Raw genomic sequence first — 13,928 nt, forward strand, 5'->3', positions numbered from 1 at the left:
AACCATGAAACTGTTAACAGCCTCTAATGTATTAATGCTGACAGAGTCAATAAGCTACTTGCAAAAGCGTGACCTTTAGGAAATATAAGGTTATGCGGTATGAAAATTGATTCTTTAAAAATAGCCACACATGATTAGGGGATTGATAACCAATGTAGCTCAGGCAGTGGATGTGCCAGTAAGTTTGTTGCACCCGGGTGAATAGAATAAATACAGGTCTGATATGTGTGGGTAGTCCAGACATGCAGACATACATGAGTCCACACTGTCTCTACAAATGAAGATGCGTAGGTGGAACTGGGCGATTTTTCTAAAAATATTTTCATGTGGACTGTTTTGAAATATTTAAAATGCTGGCATGTCTGTGAGATGTGGTGGGAAACCAAAGCACCCAGAAAAACTGTGTTCATTAAGACCAACACTACTCGCTGTACCATTGTGCCAACCCAAACTCAAGTGTTTGAAATGTACACTGCATTTGTTATACTCTATATGACCAAAATTATGTGGACACCTCAGTAGAAACTTGATGTGAGTGTGTCTGTAGATCTTTGTGTCAGATCAGTCAGAGGAGCATTTGTGAGGTCAGATATTTGTGAAGCCTGGCTTGCAGTCAATGCTTAAATGTATCCCAAGGGTGGTTCTGTGCAAACTCACCAGACCATGTCTTTACAGACCTTGCTTCGTGCAGAGTTGTACAAGACAAATGAAATGCTGCCTCTGCTGTGGATGACATGACGTCTGTGGCAAGTGGGTAGAAATAACTTAAAATTATACTCTGAAGGCTGCAAGTGTGAATAATAAAAAGCCAAAACATTACCATAAAAGGTAATCCGGTCATGTATTGGTGTGAAGATTTGATTTTATTATCTATATAAATCAGCACTTATTGGCAACGTGGAGGTCCTTTTGCCTAAAAGGAAGAATTAAGCTTAAGATGCTTTTCGATTTTCCGATAGAGCTTTCCTTTTGGCACTGGCAGGTATGTGTACGCAAATCGATAACTTGCCCTTTCCACTCCTTTGCTCTCTGATCAGTCAAGTACCACATAATTCATGGATCCAGAGACACTTCACTGAACATTTTCAGTAGTACAACCTCTACTCAATAAATACCCAAATAGATTCACACCCTCCACTTCTGAATGGGTCAGAGATGTGATGTGAGAATGCTCCAAAAGCTCCAAGGGTGGCATGCTAGAAAATGCAAAGGCTTGGTAAGTAAAGCTACAAAATATGTATGTAAAAGGGCAGGACATGCCTCGCTTGTGAGAGGGCAAAGCAAATCCCCACACATCTAGCAGAAAAGAAACAAAATCCATTTGCAGACATTTAATCAACACCACAAAGCCACTAACAATAAAGAGAGACAATCGCAAAAAACACGTGGTCAAATTATTAGAAACAAAAATTAGAAACACATCTCTGCTAACCTGCAACAGAGAAAATGGACAGAACAGGGACAGTGCAGAAATGAGGACTGAATGTCATGATATGACAAGCTACTCCAGCTGTCCGCAACAAGCTAACCCACGGAAGAAAGACAAATATGGAACCCTAACACAAGGGGACAGAAAGCCATGATCAGCTGAGCGCCTAGAAAAACACAATTGGCTGTGTCTGCAGGGGAAATGGTCAAAAGGGTTCCTCAATGCTGCTGCAACTGCAGCCTCTGCTGTCTGATCAAGGCGACTGTATGAGAGATGGTCATGGAATGGTTATGGAATCATAGAATATTGGGTGTAACTCTCTCTGCTCTCGATGTGATTGTCTCAAGCAAGTGCGTGACATTTTGCGGCTCTTCCCAGTCAGGTCATCACAACACAGGAATTGGATATGACTAAAATGGGAGGAACATGGGACAAATGCCAGAAAAAAGGATGTGGACATCTGACCATGAGCTTGCTGGACGTCCTGTTTCAAAATTATATCCATTAATATCCATTAACACACTGCCCAACCCCCTTTACATATATAACAACCTCTACTCTTTTGTAAAGACTTTCTGCAAGATCTTGGAGTTTGCCTGTACACATTTGTGCCCATTTAGTCAAATGAGTATTTGTTACATCAGAGACCTCTGGCTTTACTGGAGTACCTACACATCAGATCCATTAAAACATGATTTTTTAGACCTCACTTTGAGGCAGAATGTTTAAAGAAGGATCATTTAAATTTATTTATGGTAGATGGTCTTCGTCTGTGTAACTTAAAACCCATCTTAACATGCCAGGGCTTTGATGCGGTTCAACCTGTTTTAAGGATGCCAATTAATAATGTCAGATAGCTTCCGAATGTAACTAAGATACAAGGCTCACTCAATGCTGTGATGTTTTCCAAAATCTATTTCAAAGTGAGAAAATCATTATTGTTCTGCGGCACACGAAGGGCTTAACATTCCACTCAGCGTTTTGAGGTTTGAAGAAGTCTCTCGTAAAACAGGGGCTCACAAAGAAGCCGGCTGCGCGTTTGCTCAAGCGGAGATTTCACTGAATAAACACATGGATATATATCAATTGTAAAAGGTGAGAAATTAATGGAGGTGAACCCGTTGACTTAAAGAGACCGGGGCAGGAAAAAAAGCATCCTGCGTTTCATTTAAAATATTGCTTTGTGGTGCCCAAGTGCCGCAGCGGGATGTTCCACTAGCACACCAGCGCTGAGATTGCGGACACCCCAGTTCGAATCTCGGCTCTGCTACTGGTCGGCTGGGTGCCATCTAGTGAGCACAATCAGCAGTGCCTGCAGCAGACAAAATTGGCCATCAAGTCTGCTGAGTGGGAAAAGATCGGACTAATAAAGTGGGTGGGGTCTTTAAACAGTGTGCAAGGATCCTGATTAGCAGAAGTGGAAAGCCTCATGTGCGAATCCACCGAGGCATGGGCAAAAAAAAAGGGGTAGCAAACGTGTCGGAGGGAGCACAGAGTAGGAAAATATATTCTCCTAGTATCGGGATCCCCAGCAGTGGAGGACTGATTGGCTTCGCTAAAAATAGGAGAAAATGCATAAATGAATAGAAAAAAATATATACTGCTTTGTGATAATGTCTGCCTTGTAGGGCCATGGTGAAACACGCTATGCAGGAACCACCATGACAACAGAGAACGTAATTCATAATTTGGGCAGGTTTGAACCCTCAAATTTTCATATTCGCAATCTACAGTACATCACTGTGAACAGTTAAAAATGCTTAATGACAATTGAAAACATGTCCAAACTAGCCTGAAAATACAAACCTGATTACAAAATAATGCGCCGGCTCAGGACCACACATAGGAGTCCATTTGGATCTCATTAGAAAAAGAAATTGCTTTGCTTCTATTAGCAGTCCTGATATTTCTTGCTATAAAATTTGAAGCAAGGCGCCTTTATTCACACTGACGCAGGTATAATTTTCCAGGCTTCTCAATATTGGAATCCATTTATTCTGCTATAGGGCTTTCCCAGCATGCCCATCCAGCATGATTCTTCTGCTACTTTGTGATGTTAACAGTTTCTTAGATGTCTTATTAGTTCGTGCACACAAGAGATGTATGTTGGAGAATGGATGGGAAAAAACACAGGTGGTAGAAAAACACAGCTCATCAATTAATTAAATACATACATTTTGTGATATTTCCGGCATTTCCTGTGTGCATGACTGTTAAACTGAGGTCATTTTCATTCATCTCAATTTCTTGATGATACGTAATTAGTTTTGCCACTTGTATGAAAACCCAAAACAACACCACACAGATCAATGATGAACACAGATCATTATAAAATCCAGGGCAACATTAACTGTGCCATGACACAGCTCAAAAAACAGAGTCTATTTATAGATGGCTTGTTTTACTCCCAACTGCAAGCCAAACCTGACAGGGAACTACGGCCTCCTTGTTCATTAATGCATGAAGCAGATCTCCCAGTGGTCCTCTCAAGTGCATTACCAGGTTTTAGGGCTAATGATGCCTATCCTAAAGGTCACGTATCAGCTTCCGTTCAAATGATTAACTGTGTGGTAAGTTTTCACATAGGAAAAATTCATAAATAAATAATAACATTCATTTACTAAAGCTTTAAACACCTTTATATTTGCACCACATGGGAACCTGATCATCCTTGCTGGTCATCCCAATCCAAAATCATGGGCATTATTATGGAGTTCCTTTACTTTTAAAAAAGCTTTCCACAAGATTCTCAACTGTCTCTGTGGAAATCTGTGGTGAATTAATAAACACAGATCTCAGCGGCAGTGGACTGTGCCACCCAAGAGCCTGCGACTGGAGTTTTTTCACACCAATCTCTACAAGTCTTGTCTTTATGGGGCTCATTTTGGGCGCATAAATTAAAAGTGGTGTCCACATATTGCACATCCTATTAAACTGCCTATTTATGTCCATCCATTAGCATTATGTACATGGTTCGGGAGTCTGTAACCAAATGTATAATATTTATTCATTAATATATCTTCACTGATTCATCCTGATCAGGGATGCAGTGGTCCAAAGCCCAGGCTGGGTAGCACTGGGTACAAGGCAGAAATACAAGACAACAGTCCACTGCAGGGAATTTCTAATGTACTTGTACATTTATTCACATTCAAAGCACACGTAGTTATAGCGGAAGCACTAGGTATTATTTAGTATGTGGGTGGAAACAAGAGTACAGGAAGACATGGTGAAAACAAGTGTCAGCCAAACACTCACTCTGCCTCTAATTAGGTACTTGATGCTTAAATTTGTTTTCTAATGCAGCCATCAGCACTGCGCTGTACTACACATTTTGGTCAGATCAACACTAAACAAGCGTAGGCAGTTTTTTGGACAAGTGAATCAGGGGACATTTAACACCAGAAAAAACACATCCATATCCAGCCATCTGTTAGACGGCAGAATTAGCCTACACAAACATAGTGTCACCTTTTACAGCACCTTCCAGTTCGATTTAAAGCAGTTTTCTTCAGATCAAAAAGGAATTCCCTGGAAGGCATTCAAATAATTGTGTTTAAAAAGAAAAAAATATGCTAATAAGACCGTGTGGCTGTTTGTGCCAATAACTAAAGTTGGAAACCAGAGACAAAATTGGCTGTGTATTTTACTAAGGTTGCCTAACAATCAACAGCTGCAGCTATGAAGCCAAGTCCAAGCTATTCTTCCCTTCCAAGCTGTTCTCCCCTTTCAAGCTGTTTTCCCCCCTCATTTAATTCAGGCTTACGGCTGGAACTGCAAGGGTGGCCGAGCAACTGTGACCAGAATAAAGCAGTTATACACATGAGAAATGTGAGAAAATTAAGTGTAATAAGTGTGTTTGCATACATTGTCATTAAATGGTTACGGTATGGTATTGTAAATATCAGGTTCCTACAACACCCAATAAAAATCACTACTGTCTTCTTTAGGTCAGAAATATTGGGATGCCAATCCATATGAATTATAACCTGCGTGATTCAATTCACCTAAACACTCTAATTTGACGAGTCGAATCAGAATAATTAATCAAAGTCTCTACGTCACACGTCCATGCTAGCAGGTCTGCAACGTAATTACAACAAAAAGACAAAAGAAGGATTTTAATGAGAGGATACGGGATATGCACTGACTAGTGCACCTCCCAATAGCTGGGCAGTTAGCCAATCAAGTCTGTGTTGATGACCGACTGGCCAAAAGCACCACTAAGATTTGAACTTTGGATCTGGATTTTACCACTGAACCACCAAAGCGCCCCAAACAACATCAAAAGCAAATAATATTTAAAATGACTGCACTTAAAATAATACCCAGATAACCTTGCTGAATCTCTTTTAATTGTTATTGTGTTAGTTGCTGCAGCTATAGTGGGAGCCAAAAATCAAAGACTACCAAGGAAAAAAATCCATTTTGCATTTTTCTTTAATTTAGTACATTCATATAACATACCTAAATTATGATTATAATAGAAATATTTCTCATCACATTTAGTCTTATTCATAAAACACTGGTGCTTAAAGTGGCAGTGGCTAAATACAGGCTTTTATGCAGCACTATGCTTCTGATGTTGACAGTCATTGAAACTCATAAAAGCTAGCACTAACAAGTGTGAGCAGCAATAAACCAGCCGTGCCACACATCCACAAAATGAGGAAGAAAAGCCTCTTTGAAGAGGACCAGCCGCCCATGAAGCCTTAAGCACTCAACACAACACAAGGCACAGGACAACAGCTCCATAAATACACCAACTGGGCTGAACAACATGGCTTCTCTTAGAAGCTAATTCATTGCATTGAGTGCGAGACCTGCATGTCTCTTTAGATCTGCACAAATCATCATCGATCACAATTCATATGCATCCAGTTCTTGCAACTGAATGAACGTCACACCTGCATCCATCCAGAAATCATACCTGATTACTTTCCCACTCCCAGTGTGACTCATTTTTCTAGAATTCCAAAGAAACACAGACTGTAGCTGATGTCCTTTTAATAAAAGGCTAGACACAAATACAATGTCATTCTGAGCTCGCTGAATCACTCGTCCTGAGTTTTTCAGATAAAAGAATGAAGGTATTGAGTGAAATATTGCATTTTATGCTACAAAGCCAAGCCTTCAGATAAGATTAGAGTAACATGATTAGTCTGAGGCACTCAGGTGGCACAGCAGTATATTATGCTAGCCCACCGCAGATGAGATCAGGGTTTGAAGCCAATCAAATATGAGATAATTAAATGACTCTCGTAAGCAGAGTGGCAATACAGCCTCAGGTATTAAACGGTGATAGCCAATGGTAGCCTTGCTTGGTTCAAGCCATCAGCTGCGAACCTGCTACTGCTGGGCCCCTGAGCAAAGCCCTTAACCTTCAACTGCCTGCATTGTAGGTTGCTTTGGACAAAAGCAATTGGTACAATGTGTCAATTTAAAATTAGCTGGTGCCTGTGGTAAGGGTGGTAGGGGTTTATTATTTGCCTTCTTTCTCTTCACTACATAATAAAAGACATTATATAAACAAAAAATGTGCAAAATGATTGTGGGTGCTGGAGTGCCCCAGGGTGCCAGAGACTAAAGCTTTGTTGTAGTCTTTGTTATGTCCAAATGTCCACATAGATTAACTACAGGTCGTTTAAGTGGCTTCTTTTAATTGCTTCTTAGTATGAGGAGGTAAATGTGTAATTAAATAATAAACTGTTTACAGTGTTTTTAGGTGGCTACAAACTCACAGACACCGTGATTACTAAAGCTAAACTAAAACTAAATTTTAGAGGTTACTAAAAATTATCAACAAACAATGAATGAATTAATGTTTGGGACTACCTTTGGGTCACAAGCGCACTTCCAGTCATGTTTCTTCTGAGTGTGATTATTGCATTTTGAGTTCTAGAATCATATTTAAGCATGACTGATTATTTCAGGGTGTCCCTTTATTCTTAGAGTTTACCAAGAAAGTATGGAACCTTTGGAATTGATCAAAACAGAGCCCATATGCATAGACAAGTCTTAAAATCACATGACAACAAGTGTTTATTCATTTACATTTACATTTTTGATTAGTCCAGTACCTTAACCACTAGGCTACAACTGCCTAGGCTACAATTTATACCATAGAATCAAAATTGAATTTAATTTTTTTATTCTGTTTCAATAATAGTTCTAACGTCATTTCATCAATGCATTTTAAAAAATATATTTAAAACATTACATGCTGTAATGTCCAAATTAAACAGCTGAATTATCAATTGACATGACGACACCTTTGAAAGTTTCCAACCTTCAAAGCGCTGTGAGCATTTACTGGGAACTGCTGCAAAATTACTCTATAGTGACTGCTGGGCACCTAATGGATGTTGGGATCAAACAGTGGTGAACATTCTTGGAGGTACACGGACAACAACACTGAATACTCCAAATTAGAGAGTATAAGCCATTACCTAAGTCATTCTCACAGCAGAGAACAAAAAAGAGAGCAAGAGAGGAAGAGTGCAGGGGCGAACCTTTCGAGCAAGCTATTTAGAACAGACAGAGACAAGAACTGTAAAAGCAGTAAAAATGCTGGGTCAATTACAGCTGAATAGAAGAGCTTTCAGTCTGCTGCAAGGTGAAGACTGAACAGTAGCAGCGTATCTACAGCTTCATGCATGAGCCTGGCAAACCGTACTCAACTGAAATTATCTTCATATTACAAAGGTAAAAGTAAAAACTGTAAAAATGTTCGTCCAAATAATATTACCAGCTCAGAAGTAAAAACTGTAAAAAGTGTCATCCAAATAATATTAATATTAACAACTCAAAATTAAAAACAGTAAAAAGTCGTCTAAATAATTTCTTGAGTTTGAAAGTTTATGAAAATAGCTGGACACACAGCGAATTGCAATACAATTTTAACTGTCACTGACAGTTTTTTTATTTTTTTTTATTTGATGCACCAAGTTAGGTTAAACACCTGACTAATGTGTTGGACTGAAAAAAATTCAAACTCTGTTTTGTGTGAGAAGTTTTACAGTACTATCATTATTACTATTATTTAGAATAAGAGCACCTTCTTCAGAATATCATTACCTTTACATTTATGAAATTAAGCCAACACTTTTATCCAAAGTCACTTACAATTGTTAGTGACTACAAGGCAATCATTTGAGGGCCTTGCTAAAATCGCTCACCTGACTATAAGCTTATTAGACATCCCATTCCAAAAACCATGGGCATTAATATTAATATGAATATTTTGGGAGCACGTAAGTAGAAATATGTGGTATTTTAGTCATAAAAGCATTTGAGTTTTGACAATGATGTTAGACAAAAAGGTCGGGCTTGCAAATGACGTTTCAATACATCCCACAGGTGTTCACTGGGTTGAGGTCAGGGCTCTGTGCAGGTCACTGAAGTTCTATCACACCAAACTCTACAAAATAAAATCTATTTTATAACATGCCTGTAACAAAATGGATGTGGCTGAAATATCTGAACTCAAAATACTTTCAGCCATATAATGTATTAGTTTTGTAAAGGTCAGATAACAAATGTTTCAAATCTGACATATCTACCAACACCAGAGTAGAAAGTGGAATTGTTTGCTTGTGTTAATGACCAAATAAACAGAGCTTTAACACACTGGAGGTCGTGTGAAAATGATTTAGCTGTTCATGAATTATCAATTAAATACTGTGCTTTGCATATTAAGCACATCAAAGACATATAATAAAAGGTATGTTATGTCTATTCAGCTGTGAATAGACATGACAAAACAATTAACAGACAAAACAATGTTATGACATAAACATATAAACCGTATGTTTATAATCATGACCTGAACCCTGGCTCTCACACACGCTCTCACACGCTCATTCACCATTTCCTTTAAAGAGTAGAAAGTGGACTTTGGACTTGTTTGCCAGTGTTAATGACCATGTCTGGGGCATAAACAGAGCTTTAACACAGTGGAGTCAGTGTGAAAATGATTCAACTGTTCATGAATTAGAATCAGCTTTTAAATGTGAAGCTTTGCATATTAAGCACATCAAAGACAGATATAATAAAAGATCTGTTTATAAACAGCTGTGAATAGACATAACAAAACAATTGCCAGACTAAACAATGTTATGACATATAAACATACAAAACCTGACACATGTTCTCACACATGTTCTCACATGGTCTTTTACTATTTTTTTAAATAGTAAAAAGTGGACTTTGGACTTGTTTGCCAGTGTTAATGACCACATCTGTGGCATAAACAGAGCTTTAACACAGTGGAGTCAGTGTAAAAATGATTCAGCTGTTCATGAATTAGAATCAGCTTTTAAATTTGATGATTTGCATATTAAGAACATCAAAGACAGATATAATAAAATATCTGTTTTCAAACAGCTGTGAATAAACATAACAAAACAATTGACAGACAAAACAATGTTACAATGTTATGACATATAAACATATAAACCCTATGTTTATAATCATGACTTAAATGCTGGTTCTCACTTATACTCTCACACACTCATAATGACTTACTGATGTGTAGAGATGGCCCTCTCCATTCATGGCAATGTATAACCCTGTCTTCACGGACTGAATAGCAACAACTCGGAGACCCACAGGAATGAGATTGAACAACGCTGGAGGAAAAGAACAGATTAAGAATTATTATTAGTGATTGTTACATAAAGTGAAGGGGAAAAAAACATTCAGCCCCATTTTTTCTACATTTAAAATATCTTTAGTGCATTTGTTTACTTCAAATTCACACCCATAATTTCTTCCAACTTTGTATTTAAACACCACAAATGAATAGCATTGGCACCTGGTTGCGAAGCTGTTGCTGACAATTACAGCTGGTAATAAATAATTAGATTTTTGCTGCAGGGTGTTTTAATTTTAAGAAATTCCTATTAGCAGACTGTTGGGATCCTAAAAACACACATGCTGCCATCAAGGCAAAGTTTTGTTTCCTGGAAAGTCTATGATTATTTCAGCAAGACAATATCAGGCCTCATTCTGTATGCATTACAATAGCATGGCTTCATAGACAGAATGCATGTGCTTGACTGGCCTGCCTGCAATCCAGATCTGTCTCCAATTGAAAATATATGTTGCAGCATAAAGAGTAGAATTAGATGGCAGCAACCACAGACTGTTGAGCAGCTGAAGTCTTGTATCAAGCAAGAATGGGCAAAAATGAGCAAAAATTCCACTTGCAAAACTGCAACACTTAGTGTCCTCAGTTTCCAAACCTTCTTACTAAAAGTCAAATTAATAAGAAAGGTGCTGGAACACAGGAGTCAAAACGCCTCTGTCCAAACTTTTTTGGAATGAAAATATTGGAAACTTCTTTCTTCTTTTATCAGTTAAATAAAGATTCAAGAGAAATAACATATCACAGATTGTTATTTTTACTGCATTTTACAAAATGTCCCAACCTTACTACAACTGTTCTTACTTTGTGTTTGTATTACAAACCCATTTTCCAGAAATGATTGAAACCCAGAGGCTACCATGACTTCTTATCCTTACTTTTAAAGGAACGTTAAAAGTACTGCAACCTGCCCAACCCAGCTGAGACACCTCTGCATAAGAATAAGCAAGTTTTAGCCCTAAATACTATATCGGGTAAAAATCCTAATTTTTTTTTATTATTTGAGCAGCCTGTTCTTTTCATGCATGCTGGTTTTGAACTGCCTGACATTCATTATCCATATCAATAAAGCTCGACTGCAAAGTTTACAGCCGTCCTCATGCACATATACTCAATGTATAGCCAATGTGATGCTGACTCAGTGGCATTATCCTCTGGAGACTAAAGGAAGAGCTAATTGGAGGCAGCGATGGTGCCTGGTAGCTTAAATGGTCCTTTTCTTGTCAAAGCATGCTCCCTGGGTTTGTTAGGTAACAGTTATTGTCTGCTCCTAAAGAATAGCAGAGGCAGGCAGTGACAGGAAGCGCATATATACAGCTTTTTTAAACCTACAGTATGTACTCTTCTGCGCTTGTGGGTAATTGCTATCGGCTCCAAGCGCGCATGACTGACTGCTTTCGGGAAAACCCATCCAAGAGTGACGTGCTGCTGCTGTAGCAGTATGTAAGTGGCCCATTTGGGAGTACTAAAAGTGCACCATAAGAACTATAATGCCCCATCGTGGACTGTAATTGCTAGTAGTGAAATATGCAAGGATTACATAAGCGCTACATGTATCTGTTTTGCTGTTTTTTTATTTATTCATCCTAACTAACTGCTTTTTCCTGACTTGGGGCATGCTGAAAACTGCCAACAAGAGAGGTTCAAGAGACACCCCAATTCATCACATCACCCAAAGTATTTCACACTATGCCTATGCATCTGATTAGGGATGGTGTTGCAACCACTTTATCATTGCTATCAAGTGTGTAGAGGGAACATTTGTCTTATAGGTGTCATATAGGTGCCATTATAGTTCAAGTTGGTCTAGTAGTTAAATACTACAGATTAATATTATGCTACATAAACCCCATTTCTGAAGAAGTTGGGACATTTTGTAAATGCTGCTCAACAGTCCGTAGTCACCATTGCTTGATTTTCCTCCACTGCCTTTTGGTCCATGTGAGATGAGCTCAGGCTCAGCAGGATTTCTGTATAGAATTGATGAATGGCATTCTCTCTGCATGATAGAGTTTTAGGTTGCATTTTTTGATTCAGCAGCAGACTATGTTAAGTGACAATGTTTTTTCAAATTACTTCCAGCCCATGTAACTATTTCACAGTAGCATGAAGGTTTCTCATACTGAGAACTTGAAGGTTCCGCATATTGGTTTTCAGACTGTAATTTCTCTGAATTCCCTGAATCATTTTACTGTATTACATACAGTAGATAGTGAAAGATCTAAATTATTTCCAATGTGCATTGAGAGATGTTCTTTTTAAACTTACTAATAATTCTTTCATGAAGTCTGGCACAAAGTGGTAAGCCACCACACATCATGATACTCTCACCTGTTTTTAATTTACCCGCTCATTGTAGAATATTTGAACCAACGTAATTTCAATATTCTATAAATTAAATAAAATGAAGATTTATTATAAAGATGTTTATAAAATATAGTTTTGACCAGACTAGTGTTTACAAGTGTGAACTGTTTAAACACAGTGATGCAGTAAAAAATGCACTAACCACAAATCAATTTCAAATTATTTAATCAGCCAGTAATTGACCTGTTTAAAGGTCTAAACAAATGATACAATCCAACATGACTAATTCTTCCAATCAAATGCTTTTATGCTGCTTTAGGAATGTCCACTTTTTTGCTTTTTTTCTGGCAGTGTTTTAAAATATTTGCTTGAAATATTTATACAATTTATCTACATTATTTCTACAAATAATGACAAAACTAAGCATTGAAATTTGGTGTTAAGAATCAAAATACTGACGTTTTACATCTTACAGACCAAACAGCACAGAAATATAAGCAAATCAACAATTTAAAGCAAACTTACAAGAATTGCTGCTGTCATCCTTGGTCCCATCGAGAGATCCATCGGGGTTCATTTGCAAGTAGTATCCCTGCCTGCAATATAACCTGGTCACTATACCCTTGAGCTGGGGATCTGTAAACGAGACAGAGAGAGAAACAGAGAAAACATATTGATATAAATGCTATTGTATTGCAACACTTTAGATTTTTTGGCTGGTAGTTACACCAAACTGAATGTATGAAAATTTTTTAATTTATTTCATTTCCCTAGTAACAAATCATCCCCAGAAACCTGGTTGGCAGAAGATTGCATCAAGCAATGTAGCCCAACAATAAACTGATGAAAATGCAATTACAGCTATCAAATGCTGTTTCTTTTATTTGTCATTGTCACAAAAATTAAATACAAGTATAAAGGGTAAAATCATGGATTTTTATTCATTTGTGCAGTTCTGTGATGTGTGATTGTTGAATGGTAGAAGCTGAATAAAGCATATAAAGAAAGCTTATTTAACACTAGTCCACGCTTACATATCTCTGACTATATTTACTTTCTGCTCCATCAATAATATTGGACCCTGCCTTCCAATTCTCCCTCACATATCTGTCTTAAATCAGACAGCTTTATTGGCAAATGTTTTGCTGTATGGTCAAAAGTGTTTGAACGTCTGACCATGAGCTTGTTGGACAACCCGTTTATAGCTTGCAGCTATAACAGCCTTCACTATTCAGGAAAGATTTTCCACAAGATTTTGAAGTGTGTGAAAATTTGTGCCCAATTAGTTAAAAGAACATTTGTTAGGTTAGGAGATGCTGGAGGGAAGGTCTGGATTGCAAAAAGTGTTGCAACTCACCATAATGGTTTTCAGTAGTTAGATCACTTTATTTCCCAATGGGAAAGTCAACAGATGATCTCAGGTTCCACCTGATCACTGGATTCAGAGTCCAGAGTGCTAACCATTACACCATGGAACCACACTATCAGGGTTAATAGGGTTAAGGTAAGGTTCTGTGCAGGCTTCTGGAGTTCATTCAGCAGAGA

The 13,928-nt window shown here is 38.0% G+C and overlaps 1 protein-coding gene across 2 annotated transcripts in view; it reads right to left on the minus strand.

The window, feature by feature from the left end:
- fgf14 (fibroblast growth factor 14) overlaps positions 1–13,928 on the minus strand; it is a 124,961-nt gene that overhangs the window by 25,474 nt on the left and 85,559 nt on the right. For both annotated transcript variants that reach the window (XM_063005856.1, XM_063005855.1), the window contains exons 2-3: positions 12,909–13,019; positions 9,956–10,059 (exon numbers count right to left, since the gene is read on the minus strand). In XM_063005856.1, coding sequence (XP_062861926.1) covers positions 9,956–10,059; positions 12,909–13,019 — 215 coding nt within the window. The remainder of the gene's footprint in view (positions 1–9,955; positions 10,060–12,908; positions 13,020–13,928) is intronic.

The sequence above is a fragment of the Trichomycterus rosablanca genome, chromosome 12 (assembly GCF_030014385.1).
Source record: "Trichomycterus rosablanca isolate fTriRos1 chromosome 12, fTriRos1.hap1, whole genome shotgun sequence".
Taxonomy (NCBI): Eukaryota; Metazoa; Chordata; class Actinopteri; order Siluriformes; family Trichomycteridae; genus Trichomycterus; species Trichomycterus rosablanca.